The 23,415-nt window shown below is 39.8% G+C and overlaps 1 protein-coding gene across 1 annotated transcript in view; it reads left to right on the top strand.

Moving 5' to 3' along the window:
* The first annotated feature begins 11,026 nt into the window (after nt 1-11,026).
* Nucleotides 11,027-23,415, top strand: part of LOC311302532 (NLR family CARD domain-containing protein 3-like) — an 82,645-nt gene continuing 70,256 nt past the window's right edge. The window contains exons 1-3 of the mRNA XM_084428494.1: nt 11,027-11,194; nt 11,629-11,725; nt 11,962-12,075. Coding sequence (XP_084284620.1) covers nt 11,676-11,725; nt 11,962-12,075 — 164 coding nt within the window. The 5' untranslated portion in view covers nt 11,027-11,194; nt 11,629-11,675. The remainder of the gene's footprint in view (nt 11,195-11,628; nt 11,726-11,961; nt 12,076-23,415) is intronic.

The following is a 23,415-nucleotide window of genomic DNA, read 5'->3' as shown; positions in this document are numbered from 1 at the left end:
GACGCACTGACGTGCACTTGCTAGCCTGTTCCATTTACATGTTCTCCGAATGCTAAAGAGGAGCCTCACCTAGCCTCTGAAGGAAGTGACTTGGAAGGACCAGTCCTGCCAAGGAAGTATCCTTGACATTGAGAAACGCCTTATGTGTCGTCTTCTGTCATATTGCTTCATATTGTTGCTTTGTGTTGTTGCTATGTGTTGTTGCTATGTGTCATTGCTGTGCGTCGTGTCACTCTGTCGTTGCTTTATAGACCATTTCAACCATAGACATCATATGATGTCTATGATTTCAACGGCCTTTCGTCTGTTTAAGGAAGTGACGTATTTGGCCCTAGGACGTTTCCGGTTAGTTGTCGAGCGCATTCAAAACAATGGCGGGATGCGCTTGATGTACAGTGGTATTGCGATCATTTATTTAATCCTGCTATTTAGAATATCTAAATTAAAATTAGGTCCTTGTTGCTCGTTAGTTGGGTCCTCCTTCTGGCCCGAAACGAACTTTTTTTATTTTATTAAAATGTTTAAATTCCTGAAAAACGCGCCTGGATTGCATCAGTGAAGCGAGAAGGCTGAATACGCAACTAGCAATATACTGTACACATTTCGATTCTGGTAAGTAAAATACTCCTAAAATACTCCTAATAACTAATGTCTAGTTAGTTGACAACTGCAGTAAGTAACACATTACAGAATGTATACTGTATAACAGTTACCTGAATGGTGTGCTGCAGTAGTTTACAAAAGGTAACGGTAAACATTTTTCATCACTTAAGCTTGGCTAATCTTAATTCCAACATTTACTATAGTACACAATAGTAGCATTAGTTCTTAAATATTGTGCATTAACCAGATTAAGTTAATAATTGTTTTTCTGCTTTTGTCTTCAATAGGAAAGCCATCATTTGTAATTTAAGACGTCCAGACTACTACAGGGAGACAGGAACGACAGCCAAACCACATGTGACCATACAGTGTGTGCAGAATTATTAGGCACCTTGATTTTCTGATCATATTTTGTTTTTCAGACCCATTTTTACCAATTCAAAACCACATTAAACTTAACTCCTCCCTCATTCATCTGTTCACAGAGATCATTTGGAGACTTTTTCTGAATATCCACCTAGTAATCACCCACAACAGCCTGGCAACTGAGTGGTGGACAGGGTTTACATTAAGACAGGAGTGTGCCTTAATCTAGTTCTGTCAGCATCACGCTGCGTCTGCCTTTTGTTTGCTGCTGTTTTATTCTTGTGTTTTTGCTGCCGGGATGTAACTAGCCTTCTCATATATGATCGCCAAACTTTGTTTGACATCCGAGTGTCCTGTGAAGCTTTGGGGCTATCTAGAGATCGTTTGGGAGAACAGGCTGGAGGCCTCCCCCCATGGTTGTTTAATATCCCAGACTACCTGCGCTGTGTCCCGGGTGATTTTCCTTTGAAAAAAGCGCCACAGGAGACGTGGAAAGCGTGCCGGAGTGCTTGTTCGCCTCAAGGCTTACCTGAGGTCTTCGGATGTGCCTCATCCTCGTCTCCTCTGTGGTGGGGGTTGCGGTCGCCCCGCTGTTTGTGGCTGCCGGTGCTCGGAGGTCCCGCGCCTGCGATGGATTCGACCTGTTCTCCCCAGCCCGATTGCTGTTGCGTCACAGCTTGTCATGGCTCCTTCCAGCCTGATACATGGCGCCCCGTGGGCTGACACCGGGCGGGGAAACCCAGCGTCGGTGAGGAAATTTCGGCCTGACTGTCGACGTGGTGTGAAAACAGCTAATCTGCGCGCACTGTGGCGGGCCCCAAAGACAGACAGTTTGGATTTAACTCTTCATATGGCCCTGATTAATGTCAGATCACTGGCCAACAAAACTTTTGTGCTAAATTATTTTTTTACATATTATAAATTGGACTTCATGCTGCTGACTGAGACTTGGCTTCATGTTGGTGAGCCGCTTCTTTTTCTGAACTTCTCCCTCCAAACTGTACATTTTTTAGCTCTCCTCGGACCACTGGTAAAGGTGGAGGACTTGCCAGTGTGTTTAAATCCACCTTCCAGTGTCGGCTGTCTGCATCTGTCAACTATTCAAGCTTTGAGCGGCAGCTATTCGAACTAAACGCCTCTTCTTCTTCGACGCTGTGTGCAGTTGTGTATCGTCCACTGAAATTTAACAAAGATTTTAAGCAAGACTTTGCTGGTTTTATAGCAGGTCTAAGGTTAAACTATGATCATTTTATAATTTGTGGTGATTTTAACTTGCATGTATGCTGTGAAAACAAACCTATGGTTAAAGATTTCTTAAATCTTCTAAACGCTTTTAATCTCACTCAGTCGGTGTCTGGCAACACATGAAAAGGGACACGCATTAGATCTTGTGCTGTCTCATGGCTTGTATGTTCATGTAAATGAAATATGTAACGTATGTATTTCAGATCACTTCTCTGTCTTGTTTACCGCCGTGTAATTAACAGTCAAACCCCGGCACAGTTCTCTGCTGCTTTCAAAGACTCTGCTCTAGACCTTGGATGGAGGTGATGTTACTGATGCTGATGGACTTATAACTCTTTTTAATTCAACTTGCACAAACATTTTAGACTCTGTAGCTCCTTTGAGGGTGAAACGCACTAAAGCGCTTTCAGAGCCTTGGCTAAATTACACCACCCGAGCGATTAGACGTGCATGTCGGCAAGCTGAGAGAAGGTGGAAGAAAGATAAACTCAGAGTGTCATATGAAATTCTACTGCAATATCTATCTGATTATCAGAGAGCTGTAAAATTTGCAAAATCTGATTTTATTTCTAAACTGGTCGCAAACAATTGGCACAGGCCACAGGTTCTTTTTAACATGCTTAACATCATTACAAATCCTCGCAACTCAGTACTTATTATACCTACATTGGACCTCTGTAACTCTTTTCAAAAAATGTTTTGTTGAGAAGATTTTTGCTCTTCGATCTTCTGTAACCACATCCTGCGACCATGATCCCTCTGTTCCTCCGATATGCCTTGCGGTACTAGACCAATTTGAGCCCATATCAGTCTTCTCCCTAGCTGAGGTGGTCCATCATCTGCGGCCCACAAATTGTCCCTCAGACAGCATTCCCTCTCGTTTGATTAGAGAAGTCTTTGATACCGTTGGACCATGTATTTTATCATTAATAAATACTTGTCTTGTCTCTGGTCATGTTCCGTCCGCCTTTAAACATGCTGTTGTACAACCCCTGCTAAAAAAGGAAAATCTCAACCCCTCTGTTCTCTCCAACTTCAGGCCCATTTCTAAACTGTCTTTTTTATCTAAAGTCTTGGAGAAAGTAGTTTCTATGCAGCTGCAAACTTTTTTAATCAATAACAATGTTTATGAAAAGTTCCAGTCTGGCTTTAAATCCCGTCACAGCACTGCAACTGCACTTTTAAGAGTTTTTAATGATCTGGGGTGCGTTCTCTGATAACGTTGTCTCTTAGCGCGCTACGAAGACTCAAAAGGTACACCTTAACTACAGGTATACATTTCCTACGTGTGTTCTCCGAACTATACCTTAGGATGTTGCTTAAGGTAAACCTTCTTAAGTTCGACCTTAGAAGGTGCTGTACATGGTGGAGGCGCTGAATAGGTTGAAATCGATGCCTCGATGATCGATTGTGCGCTCTTTCCTTCACAGCGGTATAGGTAAAGTATTGAGAAAACAATGTTCTTTATAAAGAAGCGTTTTAGAAATAGTACAAACTGCATTTATCGGGGCTCATTGAAATATATACATGCAGAAATAAATATGAGTATGTGTTTATAATTTAGCAAGTGTGCAATCCCAACCCCTTACGGCCATAATGTGTGCAAAGTGTGTTAATGTTCTCCACAACGTATGCTGATTATCCACCAGCCATGTAGTTGACATACACTAACTGGCTCCGCGGACAGCGCCGTCTTTGATTTAAAACAAGTACTCGCTGTCTTGCTGCCATAGCTATAAAGTTTGTGTAAACTCATCTTTTAGGCGGCGAGCTACATAGGCCTACCGTGCACCCCCCCCACCTCCCAACAAAACCATACTTTTTTGAAAGGTCTGGATGTGTAGAATATGAATCTGAATGTTAACATTGAAAATTTTGGGTTGCACTACCTGTTTTAGCCCTGTGAATAGGGAAACCCTAAAAAACGATTTTAAGCGATTTTAACACATCGAGATTGTCCTAGTCAATCAGAACAGCTTTTAGGTGACCCAATACACACTCAAACTTAACATATGATGACTTAGGTCAAATACCTACCATGCTGCTTATTGGTAGGTGTCTAAAATTAACATAGGTAAGGCTTTATGTTGATATAATGAGCCCATTTCATGTATAGGCCACGACCTAGATTCGCCTATCATGCACCCCAACCCACTCCCCTGAAAAAAATCATGCTTTTCTGAAAGGTCTGGATGTGTAGAATATGAATCTGAATGTTAACATTATTGGGATACACTACCTGTTTTAGCCCTGTGAATAGGGAAACCCTAAAAAACGATTTTAAGAGATTTTAACACATTGAGATTGGCCTAGTCAATCAGAGCAGCTTTTAGGTGACCCAATACTCTTACTACACTAAATTGATAATTACTTTAAATAGTTGTTTTTAATTATTTTTTATTTAATATAGTTAAGGCCTTTTATGGATATAATCTATCAAGGACCATTTCCATAGCATCAGTTAATATGCTAACGTGCTAACATTCCAACATGTCAAAGCTGACTACGAAATTATTCACAGCTCCTCCTCACCCTCCCCATCTTTATTTAATATAATTGACCCCTCTTACTACATTGATAGTTACTTTAAATAGTTGTTTTTAATTATTTTTAATTTAATATAGTTAAGGCCTTGTATGGATATAATATAATATCCTTTATAAAATATATTATTATGGATATAATGCAAGATTAGCCAGAATGAAAGAAATACGTGACAAGAGATTAACTGAACCACTGGAATCTGCTCACAGAATGAATGTAACCTGTGAACTTAAACCAGACACCATTACAGAAGGTGATGGATATCACAGAGAATGCTACCAAAGATTTGAAACAGAAGCTAAATACAGTGGGGCAAAAAAGAATTTAGTCAGCCACCAATTGTGCAAGTTCTCCCACTTAAAAAGATGAGAGAGGCCTGTAATTTTCATCATAGATAGACTTCAACTATGAGAGACAAAATGAGAAAAAAATAAAATAAAATCCAGAAAATCACATTGTAGGATTTCTAAGAATTTATTTGCAAATTATGGTGGAAAATACTGTAGGTATTTGGTCAATAACAAAAGTTCATCTCAATACTTTGCTATATACCCTTTGTTGGCAATGAGGTCAAACAAAGGGTAAGTCTTCACAAGGTTTTCACACACTGTTGCTGGTATTTTGGCCCATTTCTCCATACAGATCTCCTCTAGAGCAGTGATGTTTTGGGACTGTCTCTGGGCAACACGGATTTTCAACTCCCTCCAAAGATTTTTTTTATGGGGTTGAGATCTGGAGACTGGCTAGGCCACTCCAGGACCTTGAAATGCTTCTTACGAAACCACTCCTTCGTTGCCCGGGCGGTGTGTTTGGGATCATTGTCTTGCTGAAAGACCCAGCCACGTTTCATCTTCAATGCCCTTGCTGATGGAAGGAGGTTTTCACTCAAAATCTCACGATACATGACCCCATTCATTCTTTCCTTTACACGGATCAGTCGTCCTGGTACCTTTGCAGAAAAACAGCCCCAAAGCATGATGTTTCCACCCCCATGCTTCACAGTAGGTATGGTGTTCTTTCTCCTCCAAACACGACTTGTTGAGTTTTTACCAAAAAGTTCTATTTTGGTTTCATCTTACCATATGACATTCTCCCAATCCTCTTCTGGATCATCCAAATGCTCTCTAGCAAACTTCAGATGGGCCTGGACATGTACTGGCTTAAGCAGGGGGACACGTCTGGCACTGCAGGATTTGAGTACCTGGCTGCGTAGTGTGTTACTGATGGTAGCCTTTGTTACTTTGGCCCTCTCTGCAGGTCATTCACTAGGTCCCCCTGTGTGGTTCTGGGATTTTTGCTCACCGTTCTTATGATCATTTTGACCCCACGGGGTGAGATCTTGCGTGGAGTCCTAGATCGAGGGAGATTATCAGTGGTCTTGTATGTCTTCCATTTTCTAATAATTGCTCCCACAGTTGATTTCTTCACACCAAGCTGCTTACCTATTGCAGATTCAGTCTTCCCAGCCTGGTGCAGGTCTACAATTTTGTTTCTGGTGTCCTTTGACAGCTCTTTGGTCTTGGCCATAGTGGAGTTTGGAGTGTGACTATTTGAGGTTGTGGACAGGTGTCTTTTATACTTATAACGAGTTCAAACAGGTGCCATTAATACAGGTAACGAGTGGAGGACAGAGGAGCCTCTTAAAGAAGAAGTTACAGGTCTGTGAGAACCAGAAATCTTGTTTGTGTGTAGGTGACCAAATACTTACAGTATTTTACAGAGGAATTTACCAATTAATTAATTAAAGATCCTACTATGTGATTTTCTGAATTTTTTTTCTCATTTTGTCTCTCATAGTTGAAGTGTACCTATGATGAAAATTACAGGCCTCTCTCATCTTTTTAAGTGGGAGAACTTGGACAATTGGTGGCTGACTAAATACTTTTTTGCCCCACTGTACCACAAATCCTGTACAGTCCAATATACACAAAATGTAGAAAAATTGAGAAGTGCAAGCACAGAAAACAAGGCCAAACAAATCCAAATAGTAGAAGCTCACGGTGAGACATTTGGTGCTGTATCTCGAGTAATTGACAAGGAAATCATCGGCAGCAACAAAATGATGAAATTGACTGATCTGACCAAAATCTACATAGCTAATCTAGGATGCACAAACTTGCCTCAGCACCAAATGCCTCACCGTGAGCTTCTACTAGTTGGATTTGTTTGGCCTTGTTTTCTGTGCTTGCACTTCTCCATTTTTCTAAATTTTGTGTATATTGGACTCTACAGGATTTGTGGTATTTAGCTTCTGTAGCAAATAGATCCTTTCCTCTAATTCTGCGAAGCAAATTTTCATCAAATTTTTGTTCTGCAACTTTGAGGACTGTTCTCCACCCATCACACTCAAACTCTCTTAACCCCTCATTTGTCCATATCCCTTTATTTTTGACCTTCTTCCGTGTAATTGAGTTGCAGAATATACAGTCAGGTGTGAAGAGCACCTTGTCACCAGTTGAGGCCCTCTGACTTTGCCTTGAACTTGCTCCTAATAGTTCAGGCTTCTGGTCGAGTCTTTTGAGATTCATGGTGAATCTTTGGTAGCATTCTCTGTGATATCCATTACCTTCTGTAATAGTGTCTGGTATAAGTTCACAGGTTACAGTCACTCTGTGAGCAGATTCCAGTGGTTCAGCTAATCTCTTGTCACGTATTTCTTTCATTCTGGCTAATCTTGCATCAGAATCTGCGTTTGCCCATAATTGCACGAGTGGTCCATATACAAGACCAGGGACATGCACAATGCATCTGGACTTTGGTTTTGTCCCATGACATCCCCTATGCCTTGAAGGACCTGCAGTCACTTGGCCCACTGGCTCATGTCTTGACTCAGACATAACTGAGCAGTTCAACTGTGTTGAAGAAACCAACTACATAACCGACTAGATGATCTATGTGTGTGAGATGTGTGTGTGTGTGTGTGTGTGTATAAGCTACTGGATGTCTAAAATTTCCCTTTGGGATGAATAAAGTATATATCTATCAATCTATCAAATGTAATATAAAATAATTAAAAACAAATATTTAAAGTAAGCATCAATGTAGTGTAGTAAGAGGGGTCAATAAAAAATATCAAACATCGAGCAATTCAGTGAAACAAATTTCTTGCTGTATAGGCAGAGGATGCAGACTTGGAGGATCTGTCTGTGTGAGTAAGAACAGTCTTTCAGGACAGTCTGCCTAACACAGAGGAAACTGTTAATGAAAATTCAAAAAATATCTTATTTTGTCATTGGATGAACAACCCAGACAGGTTTCTGATTTGTCAATGAAATTACTTCGATGGAAAGGGTAATGAGGGTTAAAATGTTAGCACGTTAGCATATTAACTGATGCTATGGAAATGGTCCTTGATCGATTATATCCATACAAGGCCTTAACTATATTAAATAAAAAATAATTAAAAACAACTATTTAAAGTAATTATCAATTTAGTGTAGTAAGAGTATTGGGTCACCTAAAAGCTGCTCTGATTGACTAGGCCAATCTCGACGTGTTATCGTTTTTTAGGGTTTCCCTATTCACAGGGCTAAAACAGGTAGTGTATCCCAATAATGTTAACATTCAGATTCATATTCTACACATCCAGACCTTTCAGAAAAGCATGATTTTTTTCAGGGGAGTGGGTTGGGGTGCATGATAGGCGAATCTAGGTCGTGGCCTATACATGAAATGGGCTCATTATATCAACATAAAGCCTTACCTATGTTAATTTTAGACACCTACCAATAAGCAGCATGGTAGGTATTTGACCTAAGTCATCATATGTTAAGTTTGAGTGTGTATTGGGTCACCTAAAAGCTGTTCTGATTGACTAGGACAATCTCGATGTGTTAAAATCGCTTAAAATCGTTTTTTAGGGTTTCCCTATTCACAGGGCTAAAACAGGTAGTGCAACCCAAAATTTTCAATGTTAACATTCAGATTCATATTCTACACATCCAGACCTTTCAAAAAAGTATGGTTTTGTTGGGAGGTGGGGGGGGTGCACGGTAGGCCTATGTAGCTCGCCGCCTATTTCTTTATATAGACTCCTAAGCCTTTTCTGTCAAATGATTCGCCAGCTGATGTGCCTTAGGATAGTAATTAAAAAAGCTAACAACCATTAGTGTATGGAAACTTTATTAATGAAAACACTTCCATACACTGGGTGTAGGCTATAACAACTTAAGTATTTTATGTGTAAAATTTTAAAGTAAAGTAAAAATGTCATTTTAATACTAAATCAGATTTTATATTAAATGTTCATATAAAAATTTCTATGTGTAATTAAACTGCGATGTAAAAAAGCTTTTTGCGTAGTGGTGGCCACTAGCGGTATGAACCGTCAGCAGCGATAAGGTATAGCTAAGAGCGCTCCAGACCAACCTTACGAACGTATGACTTACAGAAGGTATACTTAACTAAGAAGGTTTCGGAAACCACGTATTAACGATAAGGTACTTCTTAAGGTACAACTTAAGAACGACGTAGCGTTAAGGTAGTTTCGGAGAACGCACCCCTGATTTTAACTGTTGACTCAGGAGTCTCTGCTGTTCTAGTACTCTTAGACCTCTCTGCAGCCTTTGACACTGTGGACCACTCAATCCTCTTGTCACGGCTGGAAAATTGTGTGGGAATCAAAGGTACTCCACTAAGGTGGTTTCAATCCTATCTAACTGACAGGAGCTTCTCTGTCCACCTCGGTGATTATTCCTCTGAAACGGCCCCATTTACCTGCGGTGTCCCTCAAGGTTCTGTCTTAGGCCCCACCCCAAACGAACAACTTAAAAGGGCATGACAAATCATGACATAAGACTGACATCACTCACAACGTACCCGGGTGATTCTCCAACTAGGAGCACTTTTGGCACTGTGAGTTTATGGAAAATTCACTCTCTTAAAACAATCTTCCTAGCTTCATTCATTTGCCTTCTAACACAATATAACAGTGGGCCGTTTTAGAATTCCATGGATTATTATTATTATTAACAGTTTTTCTGAAGAGCGCTTTCAAAGATGTCACTTTTCAATTTATGTATTTTATTACAATATAATATTGTAAAACTTATTATATAAGATTATGTATCAGTCAACAACATCAGTGGCTACCTAATCATGTAACAAAATAAATCTTAATACTTCATGAACTTTTTATGCATTTTTATTTAAAGTTGCTAAATGCCACGAGTTGGGATTTTATGCCTACAGCATTTCATTTTTGCTCAGGTCTATGTTTATGTTTATTATAAGTCACTCACACATATATTGTAAGTAATGAACTATTACTACTTGATTTAAAATACTTTTAGATCCACATCATTGTTTTTTTTTTTTTTTTTTCTTAAAAACTGTAGTGGTGGAAATGACGGTTTATGGTGGAAAGATTGTTTCTGTTTATTTTTACTTAAATTGCCAGTCCAAAATATTTTTAACCATGTATTTTATTATTTAACATATATGAGTTGAACAGTACACCTAATAGTTTTAAAAATAATGATTACAAATGATATGCAAGTTATATGAACCTTCTCAAAACATTCATATAAATATAGATAAATAAAAATAAATTGAGTTCTCAGTCCAAAAGCACAAATATGTCATGAAAACATGCAAATACTACACAAAAACTACATATATCATGTCCAAAGCTACGCCTGTAATTTCTCAGAGGTGGAAATGACATTTAGCAGTTTTTCTACAATATTAGCACTTCCTCATTTCAGGCTTAGCTACTTTTGAACTTATGTTGTTTACTCGTAATAAACATAAATACATTATTTTCATATTTGTTGTACATAATTCAACCGAACTACAGCTGGAAATGACGCTGAATAAAAATACTCTGTATAAAAGCTTGAGTTACCTTGATTTATTTTCTTGTGCTGAAGAGCACATGTGCCTGAAGTTTCATCTTCAACTAATACGTCCTTTTCAGCATGAACTTCATAATGACAATTTATTTGTGCACTTGTTTGTTTATTTATTTACAAATGAAGGCCAAGGACACAAAAGTGCCTGTAGTTGGAGAATCACCCACCAATGCATTATCCCTCATGAACTAATATAACGTCTGATGTTTGCATACCAGTATACTATTACCACATTCTTCTTGAATAAACATGATGTCTGATGTTAGTATACATTAATACCAACGTACCATCACGTCACAAATGCAAATATAGTCTCAAATACAACAATTTCATTGGCTGCTGTGCGTGTTATGGTGCGTGTTGACACGGTCAAAATCACGCGTTTCGTTTAAAGACTTTGACCCCGATCGCCTGCCAGTGAAAGTAAGTTTTCGCCATTTTAAGCAGGACAAATGCGAAATACGACACGGAAAAAAACAGAACATCCAAGTGTTTATCAGCCATTATAAAGGGATTTAAGTGTAGTTTTATGATGTTAAAGCTGGAGGATTTGAGATCCTGTATCTTGTAAAAGTTTGATCAAGGTGAGTGTTCATGTGTGACTTTCTCATATTAATATGAATCTCTGGAGGACATTTTACGTGATTGTTTGATATGAAATCTTAAATAAAGGTTTTTAATTTTTCACTTAAGTGTTTCCTTTGTGTTTCGTGATGTTTGTGATTCTCCATAAGTTTAGCTTATGTGTAAACAAACATACATAGGCAATTCACACAAACGTCAACAAACACGTTTTTTTTTTTTTCTCTCGGATCAGTGTGTGTCGATGTGGGTCGGGGTTTGTTTTCTTTTTCACCCGAACATCAACGGTCGACTTGTGTGTGTGAAAAGGCCCTGTGAGCTTGAGTTAACGCAGTCACATGATCCTGTTCTCCCACACTCCAGATATGTTCAGCTAAATTATGAAGGTTGTTTAATTTAATCATTTAATTTAGTGTGTGAATGTTTCTTCATTCAGAGTCAGTGGAGGAGATCAAACTCATCAGATTCTCCTGCAGCTTCATCATGGCTGATTCACAAGGATCCAGAGATGGAGATTGTTCTCCAGGATGCAGGTACTTTCAACAAACATTACATTAGCATTACCCACACACCTCCACCCCTCCACACACAAACACAAACACATCAAAGACAGTTACAGAAAAAAGAAGATTTTTTGCCTATTTTTTTTTTAAAACTAAAATGAAATATTCAGTAAAAAGATAACTGTTTCCTCAAAGTACTTTTTGATGCAGGATAAATGTATTCACAGTAATCTAAAGGATTAAACTGAATCTGTTCTCTGTTCCAGTTCAGTCCAGCAGAAGAGCTCAAACCCAGAGTCCAGCTGTGTGTCTATGAAGAGTAACTGGTCTATGGATAAGCCACCAATGTTTAAGAGTGGAGACAAACGGCCTGATCTCAGGTATATCATTTCTATAAAAGATGTGCTTATAGTACGACACTTTTGAATTAGAATCATCATTTTTCTCAGTCAGTCAGTCAGTCTAATACTAGCAATGACATCGAGTAAATGTAAGCTGAGATCTTTTCCACCTTTATATAATGGAGTAGGTGCAGGGGCGGCGCTAGGGCTGGGCTAAGGGGGCTTAAGCCCCGAATGTTTTTAGTAAAGCCCCAAATATTTTGTTACCTTGTCTTTCTCATAGAGCAAAACAATTAATCAGAAAAACGAATGTGAATAAGATTACAGCAGCTGCGATTAACATGAAAAGTGCATATTACAGTTTTATTTATATTTTTCCCTTTGCATTAAAGATACTTACGACGTGCGTTTGCAGCTTTCAGCATTGTAGCCAATCACAGACATGTCTGTTGAACGCATCGGCCAATCAGAGGCGTTTAAATGAGTCGCTGTGCTGAAGATTTTGTTTTGTGCTAGCTCACCGAGTTCTACACTTTCGCAAACATGTCATTATTATTGGCAATAAACTTAAGATGCAAATAAGAGATTCACTGCAATGTATTTGATATTCTTGATGCTGCTCTGATGCGCTCCATTACGCTCCGCTCTGTTTGTTGTTAGGATGACTAAAAGTTCAGCGGTCTAGCTCATCAGTGTTAAAATGATTAAATAAGTGAACGAATGCCTGGTAAAATGTAAGTGGAAAACATTTAATATTTGACTGTTTTACAATAGAAATGTTCAACTACCGACAGTATCCGGTAGGGCTGTACCAGAATATTCGAGTATTCGAATATTCGTTCGGTGGGTTGGTATATATTTTTTTTTTTTCACACCTGGCATCCCCCTAGAAACTGTTCCCATTCGCGCTTGAATGGGGCTGTCATGCATTTTCTCAGATCGGATAGTTCTCTCTGATTTATCAATATGAACAATGAACACATAAATGTGTTTTTGCAAAACGGATATGAATCCGAACTTCAAATCCCGCGCTATAGGCAGATGTGATGGAGTGCACGTCACTAGCAACAGATAAGCTGCATTTTACTGATCGTCAGCTAAAATTTCTAAATCAAAGACCGCAATATGAGAGCGGCAACAGCCCTGGTAAGATCATTTCGATTCTTTACTTTTAATGAAGTTGATTGTGTGTTAAAGCATCTGCGACCCACTTTCACTTTGATTTGCGATAGTTTGCACGTTGGCTTTATGAATAGATGCTGATCTGCGGTGACGCGTGCTGTAGGCTAAGTAAGCATCGTCATATCTGGCTATAACATAGCCTAAAACACCCTCTCACACGGTTATTGTTTTAGTATTTTTGGGCGAAATACAATACTCTTATTTTAGAGCGCAGAACAGCGGAGTTTGTATGGGCAAAAGTGCATGCCTGAGCTTGTAACGTTAGTCTATAAGCTGCGTTGCTTTGACATTGTGGAAATAGAATAGAAACAAAATATTAGCCTACCCTTTACTGTGTCAGTAATTACTGTGCTGCTGATTTCTGATTTGAGAGTTATTTGTTACTCAGAAAAATATTAGGCTGTGTTTTGTATCAAGTGCAGTGTTGCGCGTGAGGCGCGCGCGCGCTTCCCGCTCGCGCTGTTCTGTATTAAAAGTTTATTAATTCTGAACGTGTCACGTCTCGCGTGTCTATATTGCACCAAATGTGACACTGCACTCGTGAAGTCGATTGGATGAACGGTTCTAAATGCAAGATAAATAATCTAAATGCAAACAGACAGACGCATAGAGATTCCTGCCTTTATTAGAGAGAAGAATATGTTCAGCCCCCTCCCTCCGAAGCTTCGAATATTCGATGTTAATTCCTGTCGAAGCTTCGAAGCTCAAAAAATGGTATTCGGACCAGCCCTAGTATCCGGTGACGCAAATTACTCAACTTTTTAAAATTTTTTATAAAATTTTGCCTTTTTGAATTGAAAATATGCTATAATTTCCTTGATTAATTTAGAGAGAATGCATGCATAATTAAAAATAAAATATTATTTGCAAATAGTTACAATTATTTCACTAATACAATAAGCCTTTCTTTTTCTTTATTCCCTTAAATCACTTTTATAGTTAATTAATTCCTTTAAATAAAAATACCCAATTTTAGGTTGGGCTAAAGCCCTGAATATCCACTGACCTTAGAACCGCCCCTGAGTAGGTGTAAAACTGAGTAGATTTTTTAACTGCTGGTTCAGGGCCCGTATTTATCAAGCTTCTCCAAATTTTAGTCTTAAAGGGGTCATATAATGCCATTTTTGTACAAGCTAATATGATTCTTTAGGGTCTAAATTAAAAGTTTGTAATATACTTTAATTAAAAATTCTCATTAGTATTGTAAGAAAACACTAATTTTACCTGGTCAAAAACAGCTCTGTTTTCAGCACGCCGTTTCAGTGCATGTGTCTTTAAATGATAATGAGCTTTGCTCACCCTGCCCCTCTGTTCTGTGCGTACACCGTTTGTAACACAATAACCACGCGTTGTTCATTATAAACGTGGGATTAGGAATTATATTGAGAACGTCGTACATAGATGCATGCTGTAATGTACCCTGAGTGTAAACCTTAGATGCATTCATCGTGAAGCCTGCAGCAAGGTTTGCAAATTTCGCAAAGATTAATATAAATACTAATATAAAGGTTAATAAAACATTACACTCACATCTTCTGGAGGTTCAGCAGTAAGTAACACGTTGGTACCGATCCGTTTTTTCTCGTTTGTAAAGCTGTCTGGTGTGAAATGATTCGCGTAAACATGAAAGCATGGACGATCGTGGGGAATCCTCGTGAGGGAATCCCCGCGTCAATCCTTTGGGCATATCGCTTCAAAAACAAAACTCAGCCACTGCATCTATAACGGCTCAGATTTAGGAACATCCAAATGACTGCTGTGTTCCTTATTACATCTAAGAACAGAACACCACAATCGCGTAGACGCCATTCTACTCCAGCATATCAACAATGGCGGACTACTATGACGACGGCTGTCACAGCTTGCTCAGGGCGGGTCTTGTGTTGAAGCACGGCTGTCAATCACAATCGCGGGAGGGGCGTACGATCTTATGACGTCACAATATCGAACGGCTTGATTTCATAGATGGTCAAACATATAAGGAGATTAAAACAAAACCACTGGATGGATTTTAATCATGATAGGATGGTTGTGTACAGGCACTGCCAACAGACATTTCAGTGCAATCAACTTGTAAAAGTGCATGTACCATTATATGACCCCTTTAAAGGGTTAGTTCAACCAAAAATGAAAATTCTGTCATTAATTACTCTCCCTCATGTCGTTCCAAACCCGTAAGACTTTTGTTCATCTTCGGAACACAAATGAAGATATTTTTGATGAAACCTGAGAGCTTTCTGTCCCTCCACTGACTGCAACGTCATTGCAACTTTCAAGGCCCAGAAAGGTAGTAAAAACATTGTTAAAATAGTCCATGTGACTCCAGTGGTTGGTTTGATTCGTGGTTCATCATTGGTTGTTCGTTTAACGTTCTTTCTCAAGGTAGAAAAGTCAACAGCTTAAACGATGGCTCTTAGAAAGGCTCTTTTATTTTAGCAAACTGCCATAAAACCTTTTCAGACTGTGTGCAGCTGAACCAAGAAAAGCTTAAGATTGCATGGAGCTGATAAGCATGAATGGCAGAAGAAAAAGACTGCAATTAAAAAGCAAAACGAGAAAATTATTTTAATGCAAGCAATAAAAAACTGCACACATCAGCTGTGGAATAAAAGAAAAGAAATGCACGATTAACTAGATAAAGGCATACTCCTGTCTTAACCCTCTGGGGACCAAAAACGCGCCTGCGCGTTTTGCTCGTTTTTTTTTTTAGCAATGAAAATAAACACTAAATGCTCTGTTAATTTTGATCTTTCATTTTCGTGTAATACATCAATCGATCCTGTTCAGTTTCTATTTTTTTTCTGTATACTCACTATAAAAATAAAGTGTTTTGCTTTTTGACAAATAAAGAAATATTAACATGATGCGATTTCTGCCTTCTCTCTGTCAGTAAACTCCCATTTGAAACGCGTTCGAAAATGATCTATAACTCCGCGAAAATTCAGTCAAACAGGCAAACAGACCCACGGGCATAAAGCTTGAGATCGCATCTTTTAAATGAAGTAATTTATATAAAAAACAAATATTCTCAGCTTCTGTAATCTGTACAAAAAGAGAGCGACTCCAGTCGAGCTCATTACGAGCCATTCAAAAGTAATTTGACCACTCCCCGGAGAGCGCGTGCTATTCAAACGCAAATTCTGAGAAACATTTCAGAGCTGTGAAACGCCCACATCAGCTGTAAACAAAGCGCGTCGCAATCGAGTGAGGCATATAGCTTACCTTATGGAGAAAAGTTTCCTCAGAACAGTGCTGATATGAGGAGCAATATCTCCTGATATGAGGAGCAGATCCCGCTGAGGAGTGAGGTAGGCTGTTTTCTTTTCTCAAGTGTGGAATAACGTTATGGAATAACGTTAGTGTAGGCCTATGCAAACCGCAAAAAGATGAATCGCATTTCTATAATATGACTCGCCTTTCTGTGAGATGAATGAAGGGTACATATTTGTAAAGACTGTTTAGCCTAAATATGAATCGCGCGTCTGTGTGTGAAAGAATAAACTGCTTTGCTATAGCCTACTGAGATGAGTAAAAATCGACTGGAATATGTTGAAATAAAATGTATTTGTATAAGCAACGTATTAAACTGCAAATTAGCATTTATATGCCCTAATATTTCATAAAAACAACGTTACAGTCAGTCACTTGTTGACTAGATTTGGGTACAGTTTTTAGGCTACTGTAGAATATACTGCCACATCAAATAATCTTTTGTTTAGCAATTTCTGCTCATATCTAACGTTATATATATATATATATAACTATATTATTTATATATATTATATATATATATATATATATATATATATATATATTTGCTATATTCAAACTAATGAATACATATGATAAAATGTAGGCCTATAATCTTTTTTCTTTTTTACAAAGAAAGAGTACACTTGAAATATTGTTGAAATTGTAATTATTGTTGTAATTGTAACATTTTTAATAAAATAGCAAAACATATTTACAAGATAGATGTAAGCGAAATCTTAAATTGTCAATATAAGTCTTCTTCTAAATACATCTTTTGTCCTTGCATTGTGGCTCAGTCAGTGTCACACCTGAATGAATGGCTAATTATGCAGAGTCATTATGCAGAGTGGGTGGGACATGGTAATCTAAGGTGTAAACTACTCCTCCCCCTCGCATATTGGCTTTCCAAGCAAAACCTGTTTTACACCATTTAAATCAATGTATTTTTTTTTTGTGAACGATAAAGCAAGACTATTTTCACATAATTTTGAAGCTAGAACTCAAAGGGACAACATCCATTAGTCAAAAGTCTTGTGGACACATATTTAATATGTGTTTTGTGGTCTTAATTCAGCAACTTTCATTTAAATTTTTTCCAATAACCACGCATAAACATTATTCTCTTAAAAATACAAACATCTACATACGTTGCTCGCATATTATGGTAGCCCTGTTTGTGCTATATAGAGTGAATTTACACCTTTGCCATTAACATGTTTATAAATAACTGAAAAAAGCACAAATGTCAGAGCATGTCAGAACATCTCAAGGACCCCAAAAACAGCTTGGTCCCCAGAGGGTTAATGTAAACCCAGTCCACCACCCACAAAGCTTTCACAAAGTTATTCTTGCCACTGTAACGTATGGCTTCCTAAAGACAAGTTTATGGGTAAATAAATGAATAACAATAAAAAATTAATCAGGTCTCAACATTAAGCCTTTTCATTTGATTGTCCTCAGTTCGGTCATTCACTTGTCCGAGTAAAAACATTTGTTTGTCCAGGAAAAAAAAATGATTCTGATAAATTATAAATAATTATATGGTATTTATTCTGAATCAATATTCTCATCACTGTTCAGTCAGCTTTGACATATATAAATCGGCATATTCATGATATTTTAACCTTTATAAAGGGAATTTTTCCCTCATCCCTAATCGATTCCCTAATCGCTTATTTCCCTAATCGCTTCCCTAATGCGTCATCTTTCATTTAAAATTCTTAAATTTCATAGAATAATAAGATGCTAAAGGGCTGTTACCAATCAAATTAAACTGCATTAAATAATGTAATGAGATTATTTTACATATTTTTTGAATATACAATTAAGAAATTTTGGAAAGAATGAAACTTTTAAACACGAAACTAAACCGCCAGTAGGAGGCGGCAGGAGACCGAGTCATTGAGTCATTTATTCAAACGATTCATTCAAACGTAGGGCCCTATAAAATCTGTTTTATTTTTTCCCAAATTCCGTTTTATTTTTTCCCAATTTCAGTTTTTTCCATTTTAATTTTGTGGGAATTCTTTTTTTTTTTTTTTTACCCTTTACTGTTATTTTAGTCGTAAAAAGTGTTTTTAATGTTAATGATTAAAATGTACACAAATAAAAAGGAATGACCTTAAATTTATTGAGGTACATGGTGGCTTTAATAGCGTTATCATTGTACTTCTTGTTCTTCACATGGATTTTGGATAACAGGTGGTCAGTGTAAATAATTAAAATGTCCACACGAGTCTCAGGGTTCAATGAATACTTTGTATTGTTACAATAGTGCAGCAGGTAACGTTAGTATACAGGCAAGTGCTCAAAACTTCCCGCAACCGCGCGTGAGTCTCTCAGGGCAACGCCCCCGCGTGCGTACGTAACAGAATGCCCTTAAAGCTATGAAGTCACATTTACATGTGTACATTATATGACATCTCCCCTTTTAAGTTTTGTTTCTTTCTCTGAGGATAACCAAGATACCGAAGATATCCTGACTGTTCCTATAACTGAACATTTGAACGGTACTGCACTTGATTAAACAGTAAGGCACTAGAATCAGTAGGCTTAACTCATCAAACATTACTCATTAGAACATAAGCTCTCTTCGCAGTGTAAATAAACTTTTCAGTCCACAAAATCAACAAACATTTCCTTTAAGTCATCTTTTCCCCTCCCCACAGTGCATGGCTCCAAAGATGAACAAAATAGCCACACCTTCACAGATTCAACCTTTCAACAGGTTTACTCAGTCTACCAGACCGGGTATGGAACAGTCCAGTCTGAGTCTCTGGCGGTTTGACACTGGGGGTTGGTGATGCAGTGTCAGCGAAGACTGCGGAGTCAGGCTGCTGTGTGGCAGCACCTTGCTGTAGTCCATCTGGAGCTAGAGGGTGAGTGTCTCCAGCTGCCGGAGGAACATGCTGCAAGTGACGCCGGTTGCGTCTCAAAGTTGCTCCCTGAGGTGTTTCAATAACAAAGGAGCGTGGTGTGGTGCTGTCTCCCGTGACAACGGCAGGTGTTCTCCAGGCTTTCTGATGGTCCAGCTTCATGAGGACGGGATTACCTGGCTTTAAAGAAGGCAAGGGCCTAGCTCCATGGCGCTGATTAAAGTAGAATGCTTGTTTCCCCTTTTCCCATGCATCCTTAGTCCTGACCGTTTCCAGATCAGGCCATCGGGGCTGTAGATTTGCCTCCAGTGTTGGAAGGGTTGTCTTTATCTTCCGGCCCATGAGTAGCTCTGCCGGGCTCACGCCTGTGGTGGTGCAAGGCGTTGATCGAAAGGACATAAGGGCAAGCAGAGGGTCTTTCTGCGTCAAGATTCTTTTAGCGGTCTGAACCCCTCTCTCTGCATGTCCGTTCCCTTGAGGGTTGTGTGGACTAGAAGTGATGTGTATAAAGTCAAACTCTCTTGCAAAGTCTTCAAATTCCTGACATGAAAACTGAGGCCCATTGTCAGACACGACCTCATCTGGACAGCCAAATCTTGCAAACACTGTCTTCAACTTCAAAATTACCTGCGAGGCAGTGGCTGTCGGCAGGTGAAGTATTTCCAGGAACCGGGAAAAATAGTCAGACACGACAAGAGAAGTGTGTTTGTTATGATCACACAGGTCCATAGCAAGTCTCTTCCAAGGCCGGTCAGGAAGGGGGGTAGAGATGAGAGGTTCTTTCCGCTGGCTGGGTTTCATCTCACGGCATACCTGACAGGACTGGACTTTCTGTTGGATTGCTGATGAGATGCTGGGCCACCATACTGACGCATGGGCTCGCTCTCTACACTTTGTCAAACCTTGGTGTCCGTCATGTATTCGGTTCAGGATGTCTTTTCTCAGCACATCAGGAATCACCATACGGCTGCCTCTGATGATGATCCCATTGCATTCAGATAATTCAGCTTTCATGGGAAAATACTCTCTGATTGCTGCTGGGACGTGGCCTATGTACTCTGGCCACCCTGACTTTATGTACTGCAACACCAGTTGAAGATTACAGTCGGCTGCTGTAGCTGTCTTTATGGCCTCAAGCTTACGTGGGGTTGCAGGCAGGGCGTCTACAACGGCCGCTATATAGCACGCTATGTCTGAGTGAGTGTCAGTCTCCGTTTCCAGGCACTGTAGTGGACTCCGTGAGAGTGTGCCGGCCACTGTTAAGGTCTTCCCTGGTGCATATTCGGCCATCGGTTTGAATCTCATAAGTCTCATGAGTAGTCTTTGGCACCGTATTGGCACGTTGTCCAGGTCTTTCTGATTCATGAGTGGCACCAGAGGTTTGTGGTCGGTGACCAATTTGAAGCTCTCAAGGCCACACAGATACTTTCCAAATTTCTCACAGGCCCAGACGCTCGCCAAACACTCCTTCTCAATCTGTGCATATCTGGTCTCAGCATCTGACAGGCGACGTGAGCAGTATGCCACAGGTTTCCATTCTTCTTCATGTAGCTGCAACAGTACTCCGCCTATGCCATAACTGCTGGCGTCAGCTGAGACAGCAGTAGGCCGGTTCACATCGTAGAACTTCAGGACTGGAGAAGTGGACAGGATGTCTTTAATCCCCTGAAATGCCTCCTGCTGAGAATGGTCCCACGTCCATACTGACTTGGACTTTAACAGGTCATAAAGTGGCTGACACACTGTGGACAAATTTGGAATGTATCTCCCCAAATAATTGAACATGCCCAAAATACGCTTTAGGTCTTGCACGTTCTGTGGCGGTGGGAGCTCGCGGATTGCCTTGACTTTTTCAGGGTCGGGCCTCACACCTGATTTGTCAATGACATGACCCAAGAAGTGAAGCTGGTCCTGCCTAAACTTACATTTTTCTTTGTTTAGCTTCAGGCCGGCTGACTTGATCCTTTCGAGCACCTTGCTGAGACGTTGGTCGTGCTGCTCTGGAGTATCTCCATACACGAGGACATCATCCATGAAGATAGCCACGCCTACCAGGCCATTGAGGGTCTCTGTCATTTTGCGTTGGAAGATTTCCGGAGCACTTGTGATTCCGAATGGAAGTCTTTTAAACGCATATCTCCCAAAGGGTGTTATGAAGGTGGTTAACTTGGTGCTTTCAGGGTGCAGAGGTATCTGCCAGAACCCGGAGGCGGCATCCAGTGACGTGAACATGGTTGCGCCACTGAGTTTAGCAGTAATTTCCTCAGCAGTTGGAAGGACGTACCTCTCTCTGCTTACAGCCTCGTTTAACCTCTTCAAATCAACACAGATGCGCACCTTCCCATTTTTCCTTGGAACTGGCACCATAGGCGCACACCAATCAGTGGGCTCAGTCACGGGCTCAATCACCTCATTTTCCTCCATGCGTTTTAATTCCTCTTTTACTTTTTGCAGTAGAGGCAACGGGACACGACGAGCAGTGTGCACTGTGTATGGCTCAGCATTATCTCTTAACAGGATTTTAACAGGTTCGGTTTTGAGTGTTCCGTGCTCACCGAATGCTGTGTGGACTTCCTCGACATGTTTCACAAGCCCCTTGGTCATTGCAGTGGCTCTGCCTAGCAGATTGTTCGCGTTGCGGCCACCGATGACGTATACTGGAAAACAGTATGGCTTTCCTTTATATTCTGTGCTGGCTTGGAACTTTCCTAAACAGTTCAACTGACCACCTGGACTGCACAGTGTGATATTAGATGACTCCAATTTCTTGTCGGGAACTAGTTTGTTGAACGCCTCTGCTCCCATAATGTTTACATCTGCACCCGTGTCAATTTTGAATTTGACCGGAGTTGTTCCAATTGTAAACTGTATTGTCCATCGTTCATCACTTCTGTTTTCATTTGTGACTGCACCCAGGAAGTATGGTGTCTGTGAAACAGTCTCTGTCACTTCTCTGACTGATTTACTATAACATTTCTTTTCCCAGTGACCCACCTTCTTACACTTGTTGCATGTGGAGTTCTTGGCTGGGCACCTTTCCGGATCTCTGTGTTTCAATTTTCCACATTTTCCACAGTTTGAGTCTCCTTGATCATTTTCTCTCTTTTTAGGTTTCCACTTGGGCTTTCCTCTGCCGCGGATTTCCTGTACTGCTGCATGTGACTCCCCCTGCAGGTGAACTTGGAGTGCAACCTCCTCAGACTGGCGAACAGTTGTAATCGTTTGGGCAAGTGTAAGATCAGCCATTAGCTGCAATTTACGTGACAAATCCTTGTCCAAAATGCCCACAACAATGCGGTCGCGGATGTGTTCGTCTCTATTTACACCAAAGTCGCAGTGTTCTGATAGCTCATAAAGGGCTCTAATAAACATTTCAGCTTTCTCACCGGGCCGCTGCGATCTCTGGTGAAAACAGGCGCGCTCGTGAATCACGTTGCGTTTAGGATAGAAGTATGCGTCGTATTTTCCGTCGTAAGTTAGTTCATGCATTCATGACCTCGAGACTAGATTACTGTAATGCTTTATTAGCCGGTTGTCCTGCATCCTCAATTAACAAGCTACAGTTAGTCCAGAATGCCGCAGCTAGAGTTCTTACTAGATCAAGAAAATATGATCATATAACACCGATTTTATCATCACTGCATTGGTTACCTATAAAGTTCCGTATTAATTACAAGGTATTGCTACTTACTTATAAAGCCCTAAACAGCTTAGCTCCAGTCTATTTAACGGATCTTCTATCGCCCTATAATCCATCGCGCTCTTTAAGATCACTTAATTTAAGGCTTTTGGTCATACCTAGGATATCCAGAACCACCAAAGGAGGGAGAGCATTTTCACATTTAGCTCCAAAACTCTGGAATAGCCTTCCTAAAAGTGTTCGTTGCTCAGACTCGCTCTCCCAGTTTAAAACTAGATTAAAGTCGCATCTCTTCAGCCAGGCATTCATATAATATTTTTAATCTTTCAGTTCAAATTACAATCCGGCCTCTAGTTAATAAACGCCAGAGGAGAACTGGCCTCTCCATTGGGTCACCTGATGGAGTTTTAGGACACCATTAGGTCACTT

The sequence above is a fragment of the Rutilus rutilus genome (assembly GCF_951802725.1).
Source record: "Rutilus rutilus genome assembly, chromosome: 13".
Lineage (NCBI taxonomy): Eukaryota > Metazoa > Chordata > Actinopteri > Cypriniformes > Leuciscidae > Rutilus > Rutilus rutilus.
Note: the sequence above shows the minus strand (reverse complement) of the source record. Positions and strands in the feature narration are given on the sequence as shown.